Below are 17,034 nucleotides of genomic sequence, written 5' to 3' on the forward strand. Positions count from 1 at the left end.
TCAGGCCTCTTCACATTTCTAATACTGTTATCACAAGTTTAATATCCAAATGCTTTCTAATGCCCTTTCTTTCACATGGAGGAGCTGTCCCGGAAGAGCTCCTGTGGCAGAGAATGGTAAGTCTTTGCCATGCTCAAGTATGTGTTGATAAGGGTACTCACCAAGTGTGCTATTTTTATTTTCTGTAACTTGGGTTATCTTAACCCCTCCATAATCCAAACAGAATCCCCAATGTACTTGAAAATGGAGTGGGGAGGACAGCTATAAGAATTCAGGGTCTCAATCTCAGATGTTGCTATTTTGTCTTGAATTTTTGTATTGTAAATGATATCTCTGCAGAGTTCATCTTCCCCATGTTTTTGTTCCATAGGCTGCTTTCCCCATTTAGTAGGTGTCTTTCTATGGTTCATTTCTTTCTGCCTGTGCTCCAGACTTACTTGATCAATATCCTCTTCTTGGAGAGGATTACAGGTGGTTTCAATGTATTTATATTCTAGTTCTTTTTTTCTTCCTAATATTTTTCTACCTGGGACTCTCTCCTAGGTGTCCTCTGATTTAGAACAGTGAGAATACCTCAGAGCATGTGGAGTAAGAATTATTGTGTACTTAAGGGTGTTGACCAAGATAGTACTTCTATGGAGCTGATCATGAAATTCTGTGTCTTAAATTTTAGTGGATGTCCTGGCTTAAGCTGCCCTCCCACTCTTTGCAGTTTCTCAGCAAATTAGATGAGGAAATGATCTTGCTTAAATATGTTTTCCCCCAGTGGTTTGATTTTTAGTCAGGATTGGTTCGCCAATTTGGCCACACAAACACTTCGTTTATCAAAATTAAGGGCTAGCAGAGGCCACGTGGACTGATGTTGCTACTGAAGAACAGGTCCGTTAAGCTGTGTACCAGTGAAGCTATTAGCAGTGAGCACACTAATTGCAACTCGGTGGTTTGGAGCAGCCTCTGCACATTCCAGTATCCTGAGAGCTCAAAGGAGCTGCAGGACCGCCCGGCCCGTTTGGCTGGAGTTGCTCCACCTCCGTTACAGCCCTATCTTGTCACTGGCACTAGCCCCTAGAGGGCTTCGCTGCAGGAGTTCTCCCCTCTCCTCTCCCTGCCATGCACAGGACTGAGAGCAGGGCTGAGACCTGAGCCCTGGTGACTGAGACCTGGCCAGACATGGTGGCTGTCAGGTAGTTGAGAAGCATCCTGCCCCAACACTGCACGACCAGCAGTGGGGCTGTGCTGTCACTGGGTTATTGGGTGACACGAGTCCCTGGGAGCCAGCAAGTGGGACTCAGCCTGGCCCTGCTGTTTGTCCCTGGGGGTTGCTTCATTAACTACATCCTCCAGTATTTGTGCTCCTTGGAAGCTGTTGTCATTGCTTGTGTGCTCTGTCTCCTCTCTGCTCCCTTCTATCTCTTCAAAGGACATGACAAGTGTCTGCGGCTCTTTGTTGTAAGAAAATTTGGGTATGCGGCTTGTGGAGCAGATAGGTTGGATGCCCCTTTTCTACACCATTAGTTCGCGTAACGGGAAGTTGCACACACTTGGGGCTCGGCTTCTGCAACAGCTTGCCTGGACCCTGCTGCACTGGCTGAAATCCTGTGTTCACTAAATGTTTGTTTCCACACCATTGCAGCTGTAGTAAGTGGTGGAAAGAACGGTATATTGATAACACAGTAATTTCTTCCTGAGAACCACTATTCATTCAAACAATCTTAGTAGGGGGAAAAATGGTGCAAATATGCTAATTTCCGTTCTTGGCATTTCAAGATCCAGTCTTTCATTGGATAATTGTTCTTAATGCGTAGTAGGAAACATTCTTTATAGTCTTTGCCCTTTCTCCTAGCTGCCTTTTGGAGGAGGAAAAAGAAGTCAAATAATAGCACTTACACCTGTGTACTAGAGCCTCCTGGATGTGTGTTAAGACGTCTGGCAGAAATAATAAAATTATGATTTACGTGGCCTGTGATGACATGCTGAGATTTTATGGAATTGGTGTATTTTCTTGAAAGGATCCTTTGCAGAGCAGTTACACTGAGGCTCTGGATACATTCATACTAGTGAGTCCTTCCCATCTTTTCCTCTATGCAAACACTCTTATGGAGCCTATGAAGTGATGCTAAGACAAAAAAAAATAAAAATCATTAGGCTAGTGCCGTGCAGATCACCCTGGTAATGCACACCCTTCTTACCCTTCCCCTCAAGTCAGTGCTCACAGACGGTGGTGCAGCTTGAGATGGCGGGCAGTGTGCTAAACCTACAAGACCATTTTTGGGTTCTGTTTTCTTGCTATCAAAATGACATCCTGTTGCACAAGCCTTGCCCCTTAAAAAGTGCTTAAGCATGTTGGAGATGTTGCTGCTGTGACCCTTCTGCCTTGCAGTGCAAGGATATGAGCTGGGTGACATTAGGATTGCCTGTGCCCCTGTCTGGCAGCACCCGCCCAGGCTGGCAGTACTGGTGCTGCCTGGGAGTCTCTCTTCACCAAACAAGTCAGCGTGTGTCCATGAGCTAGCTGGTGGTGTAGAGGTGACCATTAATGTGACTTAGATAAAAGGGTTACAATTAAGGTTACTGAACACTTCCTCTAATAAGATGCCAGTGTTTCATTTCAGGGACGTGCTGTACCCCCTCTGCCTGAAGGGGAAACTCTGGGCGTTTGTGCCCAGAGTGCTGCTCCAGGGCACTCTTGCCACCACTGTCCTTGCGATGCATGGGAGGTTACCTGACTTATGTTCCCCTTCGCTAGACAAAAGATGGGCAAAAACATGGGGAAATGCCAGTCCGGGAGGTTCCTTCCAATTTTTTTTTTTGTTTTGTTTTCTGTGAATATACAAAGGTTTTGAGCCAAATTTGAGCATAGGATAAAAACCACAGGCTGGCAGGCTAACAAACCTCTGGGTCATAAAATGAGTCAGCAGAAGAGACGAAGCCGCAGTGCCCTGGGATAGCTGTAACCCTCAACTGCAATTTGTAAAAACAGCACTGCCCACACAGGGAGCTGCTGTTATGTGGTCCTGCCTTGCAGGCAACAGAGCTGTTGGAGAGGACGTGTGAAATGTCACTTTTAGGTGAATGTTTTGTGTCTTCATCTGAAACTGTGGTTTCATGGGAAGAAGTATTTGGTGGTGGGACTGGAGTTTGTTACTGCTGCTTGCCTCCTTACCCTGTCCCCAACTGCTGGTTCTTCCTTCATGTCCTCCCCCTTCTGGCTTTGCTGGCCACCCCTTTGCTGTGCCAGCACGGCTCTCCTTGCCTTACGTCATGAGCTGGATGAAGGCACTGATTCAGCTGTAAAATGACAAAGAACAAATAAATAAAATTAAAAAAGAACGTTTCAAGCTTGTTCAGTTTCCCCATGTGGCTCAGGGCCTGGCTGCATGAAATGTGGGTGCAAAAACTGCTGCAGTGTGAGTGCCGCAGTTCTGGAGCGAGGGCAACTGGCACTGCAGCTGGGGAGCCACTGCCCCATGCCAGGACACACGCAGATCGGTGCTGCCCTCAGGGATGGAGAGAAGTGACTAGAAACTGAGTGAAAATCAGCCCGTCAAGTATAATAACAAGCTTTACAATTGCCTGCTACGCTCATCAAAGCTTAACAGACCTGCATGGGAACCAAAAATGTACACTCCAGAAGTGATGGAAGGAGCGGGGAGCAGGAAGCATGTCTGCAGGATCGGTTCCGTGAAGCCAACAGCACTTTGCTGAGTCTGAGTACTGGGCTGCCCCACAGTCAGCCTTGGACTCGCACCAAAAATATGTGTGATTAGATTGAGGTGTAGATCGTTACCATATTAAAACCTGATGTCTCTTCAAACGGTGCTAGAAAAACATTTTTTGCGGGCATGGGAGAGAGACATGTCTTGTGGTCAAGGTCCCAGACAGTGACTTGGGGATTTCTCTCATATTTCCTATGTGACTTTGGAATAGTCAGTTAATTCGTCTGTACTTCAGTTCTTCTGAGTCTTCCCATCTTTTAGTTTTGTTTAGGGAAAGTTGCAAAGCCTGTGAAAACAGCTGTCTCTTTCCTTTACCTGAGTGAGACATTAACCCTTTACGAAAAATCTGGTAACCAAACTCCAGACCAGAGTTGCTGTACTCAATGTCACCTTTCAATAGTAAACAGTCTTACCCTGAACGATCTTTAAATGTGATAAATGTATCATGCCGTTTATACAGCAATGTCATACTGTGTTTACACTCCAATTGCACTAAAGATTTCATTTGATCACAAGCACTGGACATTAATGATTCATAGCACTTGAAAAATGGCAGTCTGAAATTTCAGATGGGATGATTGCTAATGTCCCTGGAGTTCAGTTATAACAACTCTTGTGCTACTGTGGCAGGCTGCTGAAACCTGGTAGAGGTAAAGTGGAACATACAGAGACCGAGCGCAACTTTGCTCAGAATGGTACCAGTTGTTCTGCTGTTTGTTCCTAAATCTTTCTGTGCATATACATGGATGAGTGATAACTTCATGCTCTGCTCAGACCTTTCATTAGCTGCTAATAATCAATGAGAGCAGGCAGGTTGGACAAAGCAGAGAGGTTGTAACTTAAAAAAAAAAAGTGCATACTCTCATCCCTCACGTATGGGCTATTCCTGTGTGCATTACCATACATAACTGTGCATCAGGCCACTTGCAGGAGCTGGAGAAGAGCAGTGGGATTTACCGAATTGCGACATATTTATTTGTCGCTAGTGATATGCCTATAATGTTAAGGACATGCCTCGTGCTGCAGTAAGAGTGAAAGTCTTTCTCTTAAGTTGCTGATGTTGATCTCAAATTTTGAAACTATTTTTTGCAGTTGAAAACTGAATTTGGCTATGTTTATGTCCACCCTCCTCCACCCTCCTCAGCTTCCTTATTCAAAACCTGGGTCTTATTTACAGTTTTCTTTAATCAAGAAAGCTTTTGAAATTAATAGTTTCCAAAGAAAATCTGTTCTGTTCAGCAAGCATTGCACTTCATTTGGCTGGCTTTTAAATAGTCTGAAACCTTATCTATCACAGGAATCCCCTGATCTTTCCAGGATGTTTTATACATACAGTAGCTGCTTCCTGTTATAGAAATAATGTCATTTGGAAGTGAACAGTGCATGCTGAAAAAGCTTTTGTCTGCAATCAAATTGGCAGCGACTGAGAAAATCCAGATGATCTCCCAAAGGGGACTTTGTGCAGCTGGGCCATTCTTTGTTACAGTAGTATTTTGCTTTTTCTATTTAAACACATTTTGTATTCTGTCTGCCACACACACCTGCCAGTATTGTGATCTTCCTGCTATGATAGAAATGTGAGTGGGACAATGTAGGACAATGTTGTGACCAAACTAGCATCACTTAGAGTCCAGCTGCAAAATGGATGAGTTTATCCCGGCTAAATTTGTAAGAGAAGAGCTGTGAGTGCTGACATCATTTATCTTCAGAAGTGTTAAGCCATCCAAGGACAAGATTCCTCCTCTCTCTTCCCTCACCTTCAGATGATTATTTTTCGTCCCTAGCTTAGCTAATGACATGATATTTGGATTTCATTGACTTTTCTCAGTCTCCTTCCAGTCTTAATATCATTTGTCCAGTTGTCAGATAATATCTATTACATGTGTATAGTAATGATACTCTGGTGTTAGAACACATTGATGAAAGATTACATTTAAGTTAACAGTGTGACAAAGGTACCATGGACTTTTTCAGCTGGGCACAGTGTGCTGCCTGGCCTGTGACTTACTGAGTGGAGGAAAGATGCATCAAGGGTTTCAAGGCCAATTTCCTCCTTGACTTTTTTTCCCGGGTTGATTTCTTCATTAGTGTATTTACAGTGAATATTAAAACAAAACTACTTTATAGGCTTAATTAAAAGTAAAAGGAATACATAGTTTCTTGGAGGAAAGCCAGAGTATCTGGACATATCAAAACTCAGAATTAGTCTCAGGAGCCTGGTAATCTGACAGACAAGAATTGACTAAACTAAAGCTGTCTAATTTCAACAGCTGTGATGGATTGAAGAGAAAGCATCATTGACCTGGTTCCACTCTGTTAGGCTTTCCAATTAAACAGGATGTTGTAGAAAGTGAGGCCTTGCAGAGTAATACCTGGACCAACAGGACTGAGGTTTTAAATGTCCTTTATACTTTAAAAGATGTTCCTTTAAAGATTTTGCTTGAGTGCTAATCCCAGAACTCTAATGATGAAGTCTCCTGTAGGGATGTTATCTCTTTCTAACCTCTTAATTAACTGGCTAAATAGACAATTTCTGTGCTTTTGTGTTTAGAAGCTCTTTAATGAGGTTTGAATCCTCTGGCCAAGCCAAGTTAAGAGTTCAGATTTTGACACCAAGAAAGATGCCAGACTGAAGAAAATGCATGGTGCACTTGCACATATAATATGCAGACCTGGAGAGAGACATTGATCAGGATGAAATTTTAATGGAAAATAAAGCAAGCACAGTGTAACTGCAGCTGTTGGGAGGAAAAGTTTTGCCAAGGATGTGGCCAACCCTATCATCATCAAGTCCTGGACAACTTTCTGAAAAGATTCTAATGCCTTTAAATTACAGGAACAGGAAGATTACCAATTGTAATCTAAGAAAGAAATGTAAAAAAATTACTAAATCAGAGATGAAAGGGCCTGCCTGTGGCCTTGAGTTATTCTGTAGCTAATCTGTTTCTGATATCCTCCAGTTATGGCAACTTACTTCACTCATCCAAATATTGTAGAGATCCTATAATTCCTTTGCGATGGTAGGGTGTCTGAAAAAGGGGGATCTCTTAAAAAAATTAAATAAATAAAATAAATAAATAAAGTCTCTGTCATCCTTGTTCGAGTAGGTGCATTTGTTCCTAACATCGCTACTTTGGACCAAGAATGGCTCAAAATACCTTCTTTTCTGCTATTCCAGAGTAATGGCTCTTTCTGTCTGCTCTTTTTGTAGATTGAACCTCCTAGTCCCTACACCAGCTTGGAAACTCAGGTTAGTACCACTCCCTCTCCCGCTTCTTTCTTAGAAGAGATTCTCTGAAAGACAGGGCTCATCTGCTGTTGCCCAGCATATTTATGATATTTAACTGGTGGCCCTGGAGGAGATGCAACTGTAGTAACAGCAGTAACGGCAGCTCCCAACATGACAGACTCGGCAAGAAGAGAACCAGACTTTTTACAGGAAACAATAGGTGTGGATGGTGAGGCAGGGACCTGGCGTACAGTTGGACAACAGCAGAAGTGACTTTTATTTGTTAAAAGAGAGGATACAGTCCTCAAGGCAGTGCAGGCATCCATTCATGGCATTTTCATTTCTTTTTGTATACTCAGCTTCCTAACTTTTGTTATGATCCCCGCTGCTAGTGTGTTACTCTACAGTTGCGCTGCAGATTTCCTCTTTAGACATTACAATGAATGGTAATGAATCTGTGGTGATGCCTGGCACCAGAAGGTCAAAGTGACAGAAGGGATTTTACAAAGTCACTGGTACTTTGATTTGTGGTTTTTAACAAGGCAGCATCATTGATTTCCATTCTTGCTGATCTTTGGGAGACAGCAGAGGCAATGGTACTTGCATACTGAAGATGAGTGTTTATTCAGAACACACATTTCCACTGTCCCTTAGTGACTGCATAAACATTTCTACCTTTATCTTCTGCTGGCCTTTCTCTGGGGAAGGGTTTTGGCTGTTTTGTTATTTGTTTCAACAAGCCTACTACATCTTTTTTAGGGACCTCACTTTGGAGCCAAACCTTTGTGAGTCAAAACCGTCAAGGAAGGATCACACAAAGATTGTTGTATGCAGTGCCATTATAAAGTGGTATCAAAACACGGTGTACCTCAAAGTCCTAATCCTGCATGATGTAGAACTAGAAATACACAGTAATAATGAAGACTTACTTTATTACTGACTTGAAATAGGGTAAAAACATTGGTTTGCATTGGTGAACGTACTAGGGGAGAATGCACATGTGAGTATGAGCAAGAGAATTTCACACTTGGAGGAGAAGGAGGTGAAAGGGAGATCATCAGCTGCAGCTGGTACAGCTGCCAGCTGCAGCAAATTACTGTCTGAGGTGATGCCTTCAGCCCCAGCATACCACTTCCTTGTCCTGTCCTGTCAGTCTGTGTCTTTGCTGACCTGTGTGTCACTCAGTCTTCTGGCCTGTTACCTCCTTGCTAAGACTGTCAACAGGAGTGCCAGGTGAGTCCAAAAGTTCCTGTGCTTTCAAGGGACCTTAATATTTCTGGGGTTAAGAAGGGCATAAATGCATTGTTTAATGACTAATTAAGGTAGAAATTGAGGGTATGCTTATATATTTTTATATTTCTTTTAGTGTTACTGAAAGCCACGTCTGCTTCTGAATCTATTTTCTGTAGAAAGCTGCTTACTTCTGACCTTGAAATAGTTGAGGAGGGCCAAAGCCAACTTTTGTTGCCAACACACATCCCAAACTGTCCTAGACTGCTGGGGGCTGCTTAAATGTAGGAGCTGAGACCAGGCATGTATCCTGGGGTGGGGAGAGAAGGGACTCTCTCTGAGAGGTGGAAGTAAATGTGGGTATCACAGATGAAGGTTGGAGCATTTACTTTGGTTCCCAGGGGTATATTTCTGTTTAGGTGAAGTGGTCAAAAGCATTCGGATTAGCAGTGGAAGTTGCTGGTTTATATCCAGAGTAAGAAGTAGCAATTCAAGAATCAGCCACAGTCTTAGCTGCAAGTGTCTGTCATCTTCTCTGTGTAAAAGCACTGTGAGAGAAATAACATCAGCAGCTTTAACATTTTACCAACAGGATATAAACCAACATGGTTGGTAAAGAATCCCCAAATTTGCAGAAGTTGCGTGCTTTGTTCTCTTCCTTTTTCTTTGGGGACCTATGGGAGCGGAGAGTAGTGCTGCATTCACTTGAGATGTGTTGAGTAAACTGGTGAGCGGCTTCATCGCTTTAGTGGTTTCCTGCACAATGTTGGGATGAATCAGCTTATTTGAGAGTTTCTCTCCACTGCCCTCTGGTTTCCTGTCTCGGCTCTGGTTTGGGTGGTATTTTGAATACTGACATTTTAAACCCCTGCTGTGTGTTTAAAGGGGACTGTATTCTGGGGACCTTTTCATGAATTTTTCATAGAATTTCCCCTCCTTTCACCTAGTCTTCCAATCACCTGTACAACTGTTGAAAATTTTACAGGTATGGCTGCAAGTGATCTTCTAAAGAGAGAATGGGTACTCTTCCAAACAGCTCAGCTGCAGCACATCTGTTTGAATTCCCCAATAAAGATGTATTTTGGGTTGTGTGTAAGTGAACAGAGGGAAAGCATTTACTTGGGAGCTAAGCGAGTGGTTTTGGCTGATATTTTTCCAAGGAAAAGACAGTTTCTGCAAACAAAATAATTTTTTCACAATTCCCTCATGTTCTTCTCTCTTTTAAAGGCATATCAAAATAGTTTGTTCAAATTGGACCTGCCAAATCACACTACTTGTGTTAATCACATAGCAGTATATTGGGAATTGGTCTGATTCGTTTATACCTACCTGTGCTGGGACAGTGTGTCAAAAGATGAGGCAGTCAGGCAGTTCCTGTTTTCCCTGTTCTTTTGGTTTTGAAAGTGGGATTACATAGCTCACAAACAACTATTTGTTAGCTTTTTTTCATGTTAAACAGTGTGAAACAAGTGTGAATCATGTAATGTATAAATTTGGTGCAGCAGATTAACAACTCTTTAATCAACTCTATTTGAAAGAGTAGGATGTGGAAAATTTATTTTCACTGTGTTGCAAAATGTTACTCGTCTAGGGTGAAACCCAGAAACTTGGTCTTTACTGTATTGGAAAAAAATATTTTGAAAACAAACCTCCCATTTCCTATCTCTAAATCTCATTGTGTGCTAATGCCAAAACCAGATACCCATGAGCATCCTTGAGGTGTTTGATAAGGTCACATTGTCAGGATTCTTTTAGAAGGTTCAGGCACGTTTGTCTGCACTATCATACAAAGAGAAGCTGAGTGTAATGTGGAGAGAATGAAGAAAATGAAGAGAGAATGAAAGCTGTTTTCAGCAGCTGAGATGATTGTATAGTACATCTGAAACAGCTGTGACTCTGTGACTACTTTTCTCATGATTTCAGAAGTTCTCTCCATCAATGAGATTGTGGCTGTTTGCATTTTGCGCTTCCCATCCTTTGTTTCACAGAAATACAAGGAGCCAAATGTAATGGCTTCTGCAGCAGTTAGCCCAGAGATAAATTTTGGCCCAGTTTTTCATTCCCTTGGAGCAATGGAGTTCGTTATCATCTTTGGGTTAGAGAGATCATTATCGGTCTCCTTCCAAAGCTGTAGCTTTGTGACTGTTAAAAGTTGTGTGATCAGCTGCTAGGGATCCCTCTAAGGCTTGCTGATATAGGACCGGGGAGTGTTGCAGCTGGCAGAGGGAATGGGCCCCTGTGTAGCAGGTGATAGGACTGAGTAATCAGTGCAGCAATTGTAGTCCTTACCTCTGCCTTCTGCTGTAAGGTGGTAAACCTTGCTGTGTGTTTTCCTTTTGCCAGTGCTATCTGCAGCATGAGTGTGCTGCAGTACTTGCCCCTGAGGTGTCCTGCCTGCAGCAGGCAGGTATACCCTCGTCTGTGTGGTAAGTGGTTGGTTTTCCCCCGCTTGGAGGTCAGCAGCGACTCTTCTAAGCTTATGGCAATAATAATAATACAGTTCTTCTTCACAGACTATAGAATATTAATTTTTCCTTTGTTGTTAGAAATCAAAATATGAGCTGATTTTTGCTGTGCAGTTTACAGAAAATGCGCTCTCTGGGGTAGCTTCTTGTGCGAGAGTAGCTGGTGGCTTGCAGCTTCCCTTTAAGTGATGGGTGCAGTTCCCGGGTGGTACTGAAATGTGAAACTTGGAGATTGCTCACTCAGAATCCAAACATGAGAACTGCCACACAAGGAGAATTTCATCTGAAAAGTTACCTTAGCCAAGGGGGTACGCCAGTCCAGAGAGGATTATGTTGTCAAAGAGCCAGTGTGAAAGATGCTTTGAAGGCCTCTTCCCATGGAACGTAAGTGATCTCCCACACTGGTGAAGTAAATATTGATGCTTGAGTAGGGGCAGCAGTATGTTTGTCATAATACAGCAAAACTAGACGGCTTTTTCATACCCTTCTGTAATTAGGGTGTACCCTGCCCACAATGTAGCAGCTCAGTATCTCTTACCTGTGTCAGCCTCTTGTCTCTGAGAACAGCTCAGATGCTGACCTCTCCCAGACAAAACTTGTATTTTAACAATTGTGCCTCAAAAGAGACCAGGGGAGAAGACTGCTTGTTATTGTCCTCTCTACCATTTAATTTAATTCTTTTTAAGAGCTAGCTCTCTTTAGAACGAAAACGTCATACCCTGGAGAGTGTCATGTAAGGAACAAAAATTGTCATATTAAAAGGTATTTATTATCCTGTAATTCCTTTCTCTGAAATTGATTTCTGGCTTAATTCAATAAAAGACTCAGAACTGAAGGTTTGTGGTGTGCCACTGTTGTGGGTGTTGCACTTCACAATTAAGTGGCCGCTTTGAACAGCAAAAACATACTCTTGATGCATTTCTTGCGAGTGCCTGGCAAGATGCCTTTGTTGTTGGGTATGAGTCAAATAACTTCATTGCCTATAGGACTCTTTAAATAATTGCATGCTCAGTTGTTTGACCTTTAATTATTTCTTCTATTCAACACAGAAATTTAAAACTGTAACCCTCAGCTGTGGGTGCCAAGAGGGACTCAGGTCTGTGATCTGCCCTCATAGCCTGCAGACAGGAGAAAGGCCGTCCAGAGACATGCTGCTGCCATGAAAGCTCATGCACCTTTGACCGGTTCTTGCCTGGGAACGATAGGTGCTGTCAGCCCTACTTGGATCCAGAGCACAGGTATGGCAGCAGCAGCAGCCATCCAAGTTGCCTGATCATGCATCTTAAAACAGAGCTAATTGCCTTTGCAGCTAAGTGAGCATTTTGCCCTTTGTGCACAAAGTTGGTCAGCATCTGCTTCACTGAGGGCTGCACAGTTGATTTCACCTGAGTGTCATGTAATCCGCATTTCCCAGTAAGAGTAGATAAGAATTGCAACCTTAAAGGTACTACTAAAAACAACAATAAAAGCACTCCTCGCGTTATTTGGTAGAACATCATATGGAAAAAGAATCATTAAGTAATTGGGGAAACTGCTTTTTAAAAGAATATGGCTAAAAATAATACTCTGAATCTTTTGGGTCTCTGGTTTTGGGTGTGTTTGGGATTATTTTCTGAGTCTTATAGTGACCTCACAAGTTAGAAACTTGGGGATTTTTCCAGTTTTAGTCAATATTCATAAAAAAACATGAATCCAGTAATCTTGGAGCCTGCAGAAAAAGAGTGTCTTGCAGTTTTTGTGACATGGCAATCATGATTGGTAACACCATAAACATGGAGTCTTTCGTAAAATCATGTTAGGAAGATAAAGTGAACTTCCAGGGTACTTGCTTTTTGAAACACAGATAAATATTTTTCTTCTGACTCATTAGGTTGGGGGGTGAGGAGGGGCGGGCGCCACTTCATAAGGTGCTGAAGTGAGTAAAGAGCTGAAATGCCTATGGGATATATGTCTGCTGGGGAAAATTCCACAATTTTTTTGCGGTAACTGTGCTCGCTTTGACAACAGAATGTAAAATCCTCAATTAAAGTGAAGAGGAAACAGCATGTTTTTCTTCCTGCTGGGGAACATGAAAATACAAGTAGAATCCTTGAGCTTACCTCTGAAATCTTCGTAAGGCAGTCCCCATAGAAACATCCAATGCAATCAAATTGCTGAGCTTTTATTGTCTAATAATCAGATATCCTGATTTTGGCAAAGATAAGCCCAGAAACACAGCGGCTAGAAATGTCTCCGTTGTTAAATCATGCAAGAAAAGAATTCAGGTCTTTTTAGGAAAATGCATCTTTAAAATGTATCTGCTGAGTGGATACTTTTTGGATATATGTGGGAAATACTCTGCAGCATTAACTGGCTATTATTTGCATTGAAGATACCTAGGTACAATCTCATGCAGCATTTTGGGAAGTTTTAACTTTTGTTACAGTCATTGTGTGTGATTTGGCTGTGTACAGAGAAAGAGAAAGGAAGAGCATATAGCTTTGAACTCTGATCTCTAGCCCTACCAGTGCTGTGCCACTTAAATTTGATATGAAACTCCTTTGAAAAACAAAACTAACTAATATAAAGCTTTCTAACTTATGTAGGGGAAACAAAAAAAAAAAAAACAAAAAAACACCTAGCTGGCAGCTTACTGTGGCTTGGGTGCTGCATGATAATGTAATCCCTTTCTTTTGTTCATTGGAGGATGTTTGATATTTTCAGCACGTTTTCAGTCCACTTGGTGTTTGTAAAAGCTGTCCTACGGACAGCACCGAGAATGAAATCTCCCCTTCGAGAGATCCAACTTGGTCAAATTTCCCAGACCCAGCACATGCAGGAGGAAACTTCTCTGATGGACAAGATGGTATTTTCAACTCTTCTCTGAACTCTGCATCCAGAGCTCGCTAAACATCCTTGCTGTCACTTAATTGAGCCTGAATTATAGCTCATATTCTCTGGATGTCAGTCGTGGGTTGTTTGTTTTTTTTTTTTTTTTTTGTCCCCAGAAGTATTTGTGACCTGTCCAGTGGGTTGTCTGTCCCTTCTAATACTCATTTGAGAAAATATTCTCGTCCTTTCTTGGAATAGGGCAGTTTCTAATTGTCTGTAAGTCCATTCATGCATGATGCAGCTTCAGCACATGAGGTGCACTTGTGCAGTTATCTTTAATTTGTCTTTAATTATGAATATTTTGAACAGTACACCTACCAAAGCCTTATGCTCCCAAGTTAAGATCTTAAAAAGATATGAGAATTGTGATATTTCCCAACAGAAGCTGATTTGCCAGTACCCTTTTAATTTGCACAGCATTCAAAATGCTTACCAGCAATAGCTAATGTTTGTTAAGTGTTTAGCCTCTGATGGGGAACAAAATTGTAAAATTTAGTTCTGTGCTTGCCGGTTTTTATTGCATAGAGCAATTGGCAGAAGGGAAGATACATAAATTATATTAATTATGATCAATTACCATCAGAACCAAACAGTTCATTATGACCCTGTCTGTGCTCTACAGTAGAGCTATTGTATGCTGTCATGCTCTGCACTTCAAATGACATCACAGAACAGGAAAATTCTTGATTATTACAGAATAATGGTAATCAGGCTAAAGGATAAAAGATTAATATTTGATAGCATGATGTCAGGCTGATTGATTAAATATAGCTGTAATGCAGAAGTGTTCTGATAGCAAATAGAGAATTGTGCCAACAAACCACAATATTCTGAGACTAACTGAATCCTTAGGTATCTGCTGCCATACTTTAAGTGAGATACATCTAGAAGTTGTTCTGATAAATGTATCTAGAAATCAGTAAGTACTTGATATCTCACAGATTGCAAATACAGTATATATTTGTGGCAGTTGCAGTATTGCAGTGGGGGGCTGTTAAGAGTTATACAGCTGTTTGCTTTCTCCTGTGCATCCCTTGGTGTCAGAACAGCAAGATAGGAGGAATTCACGTGTTATTTTCCAGTTAAATGTTGGGTAGATCCCGATTGAACACCTAGGCTAATATTAACATAACTATAAGCACCTACTGAAGTGCTGCTGACTTCAGGGGGACTTTTCCTTGAAGGCCCACTGCATATCATGCCTTCATTTCTTACCTAAAACCAAATTTCCATTGCGGTAGTTTAAAATATATTTGGAACCCTTGCATACAGTGGACTTGGATCCTTTGGTGAGGAGTTCACTGTGCCTCTCCTGACTGAAGTGGAGCAGTGTTGGTTTATCCTGGCTGAGAAAGTGACCTACTGTATTAATGTGGGCAGGGAGTAAACTGCAGGTCAAGTTGGTAGCGTGACTGGTGTGTAGCTGTGGAAGACAGTGCAGCAGCTACATGCAGGTGACCGGGGTCTGATGTTACCACTTGTGCAGTGTTCTCTGTACAGCATCTCTTGGGAGACATCTGGGATGCATTTTGCTTTGGGATTGGTTTGAAGTGATACTGAAATGTGAGGTCTGTTTCTGTTTTATTTCATTTTCTGTAACAGCCACAGGTAAATGCATCTGAAAAGGCTTTTGTGATGCTGGGTCATTGGGTTTTTCTGTTCCCCCCTGCCCCTGCAATTTTCTCTTCCTCTGGTTACACTGGGATTAGACCTCAATGTCATAAATAGCTCTTCTGTAATAAAAACGTCTAAGGTGATAATCCTGTTTTTTGGCTGTGAAGCATAGCACAGAAAATAAAAATGCACAAATAATTTCTTAAAAACAATCAGATAATAATTGGGTAAATATAGACATGCAGAGCTGTGTTTTGCATGCAGCATTTTCCAGATCTAGTTACGATAATTTTGTAGCCAGGGCAACTTCGAAGTGGCTACATCCGCTTTCATGTAACACCCTGACAATTTTTTCTGTGTTTGTAACTACCTAGTCCTTCAAGTACTGGAGACCACAGTACAAGGAGAACCTGCTTCTAAGACTGTTGTTTTTGATTTACAGAAGTAGGACGAATTACGCGGAAGGTTCTTTTGCTCCCATACCTGGGCTGCTGCACGAATCACACGTGCAATTTTTCACAATAACCTTCCTTCTCTTACGAGTGCCTTGTTTTACAGACTTGTTGATGTAGCTTTTCAGTGCCTGTAGTTTTGCCTCATTGTCAGAGTTCACTGGTATCGTTAGAAGAGGAATTAACTCGGCCATAGGCTGGTGATAAACGTATATTAGTAGCTGGTAAATCCAATGGAGACATGAAGCTGACATCTGTATTACATACTCCTGTGTTTTGTGTTCTGATTGGGAAAATGACTGTGACTAGATAGATTGCAGTGCTGAAGCCAAAGCAAGACTTAAAAGAAAAAGATGCAAATGTTTTGTTGTCTTGACTTACAACAATGTTTATTGTTGCAGTTAATGACGATGCTGAGGCAGTGGGCTAGTGAGTGACAATTGCTTGGTTGTGACTCTCAAGGGTGCTAGCTGGACATCCGCGGAAGTGATGGAATTTGTCTGAAAACACTTTTGCATGGGAAATTACGAAGTAAGCTAATAATCTTCAATTACTTGAAATGTTGCCTATATTTGTTCTTCAGGAAAAAGAAGCCAAAATTGTGACTTGCTGGTCTGGACCCTTGTTAATACTGGTGGGAACTGTGTGGTTCAGGGGCATTTTGGCTGTGGAAATGACATGTCGCATGTGCACCAGCTGCTCTCCTTCCCCTTCAGCACTTCTTTGTGGCATCCTAGCCATGACGACAGGGCTGGCCCTGCCCTTGAAGCATTGGGTCCAGTCACATAGGCAGCCCTGCACTCCTCTACGAGGTATGTTTTGACTGCATCCAGCCACAGCAGCTCTGCGTTAGATAAGGTTATCTGAAGAGTATGAGCTTTTGGAGTCTGCATCCAGTAATCAGCAGAGCATCTGAATTTGAGGCTTGCCTTTCAAAGCTAAAGCCAGACCCTGTGTTATTGCCTAAGCTCCGTGTATTGTGTGCGTGTAGAGAGCTGACAGCCTCAGAACAGGATTAGCAAAATCTGTCATGCAGTGAAAATACTGAGAATGTGAGATTTCTGAATCTCGCACCACCGCAGCCTTTGGGCAGAGCCGTAATGTGCCCTCTCTGGCTGTTTGGCATTTGCAGCCCGTCACCCCAAAGCATTGTTTACATCCGTTCTCAGAGAAAAACAAAACCGAAGACAACACCCTGCTAAGGCTTGCTTCTTTCTGTGAAAGTTGTGGGATTTTCCCCTGTAGGGAGCACTTTGCCCAAGATGTGGGAGCCCCAGGCGGACCCTCTCCTTATGCTGGGAGGGCTCAACCCCTCTGTGCCGGCATCCCGGGGTGTCCTGGCCACACTGCCCTGTGCCACCCAGGTGGGGCGATGGGACTTTGGAGGGTGCCAGCTGTGCTGTCCCTCGTGGGAAGGGTCAGTTCCCTGCTGCTTGTTGCAGGACTGTTTCTCTATT

At 42.4% G+C, this 17,034-nt stretch overlaps 1 protein-coding gene across 4 annotated transcripts in view; it reads left to right on the top strand.

Moving 5' to 3' along the window:
* XYLT1 (xylosyltransferase 1) overlaps positions 1-17,034 on the top strand; it is a 204,800-nt gene that overhangs the window by 42,667 nt on the left and 145,099 nt on the right. For 2 of the 4 annotated variants that reach the window (XM_063343929.1, XM_063343930.1), the window contains exon 2: positions 6,928-6,966. The exons of the other annotated variants lie outside the window; for them this stretch is intronic. In XM_063343929.1, the coding sequence (XP_063199999.1) occupies positions 6,928-6,966 (39 nt within the window). The remainder of the gene's footprint in view (positions 1-6,927; positions 6,967-17,034) is intronic. 4 annotated transcript variants of the gene reach the window in all.

The sequence above is a fragment of the Chroicocephalus ridibundus genome, chromosome 8, assembly GCF_963924245.1.
Source record: "Chroicocephalus ridibundus chromosome 8, bChrRid1.1, whole genome shotgun sequence".
NCBI classification, from domain to species: Eukaryota; Metazoa; Chordata; class Aves; order Charadriiformes; family Laridae; genus Chroicocephalus; species Chroicocephalus ridibundus.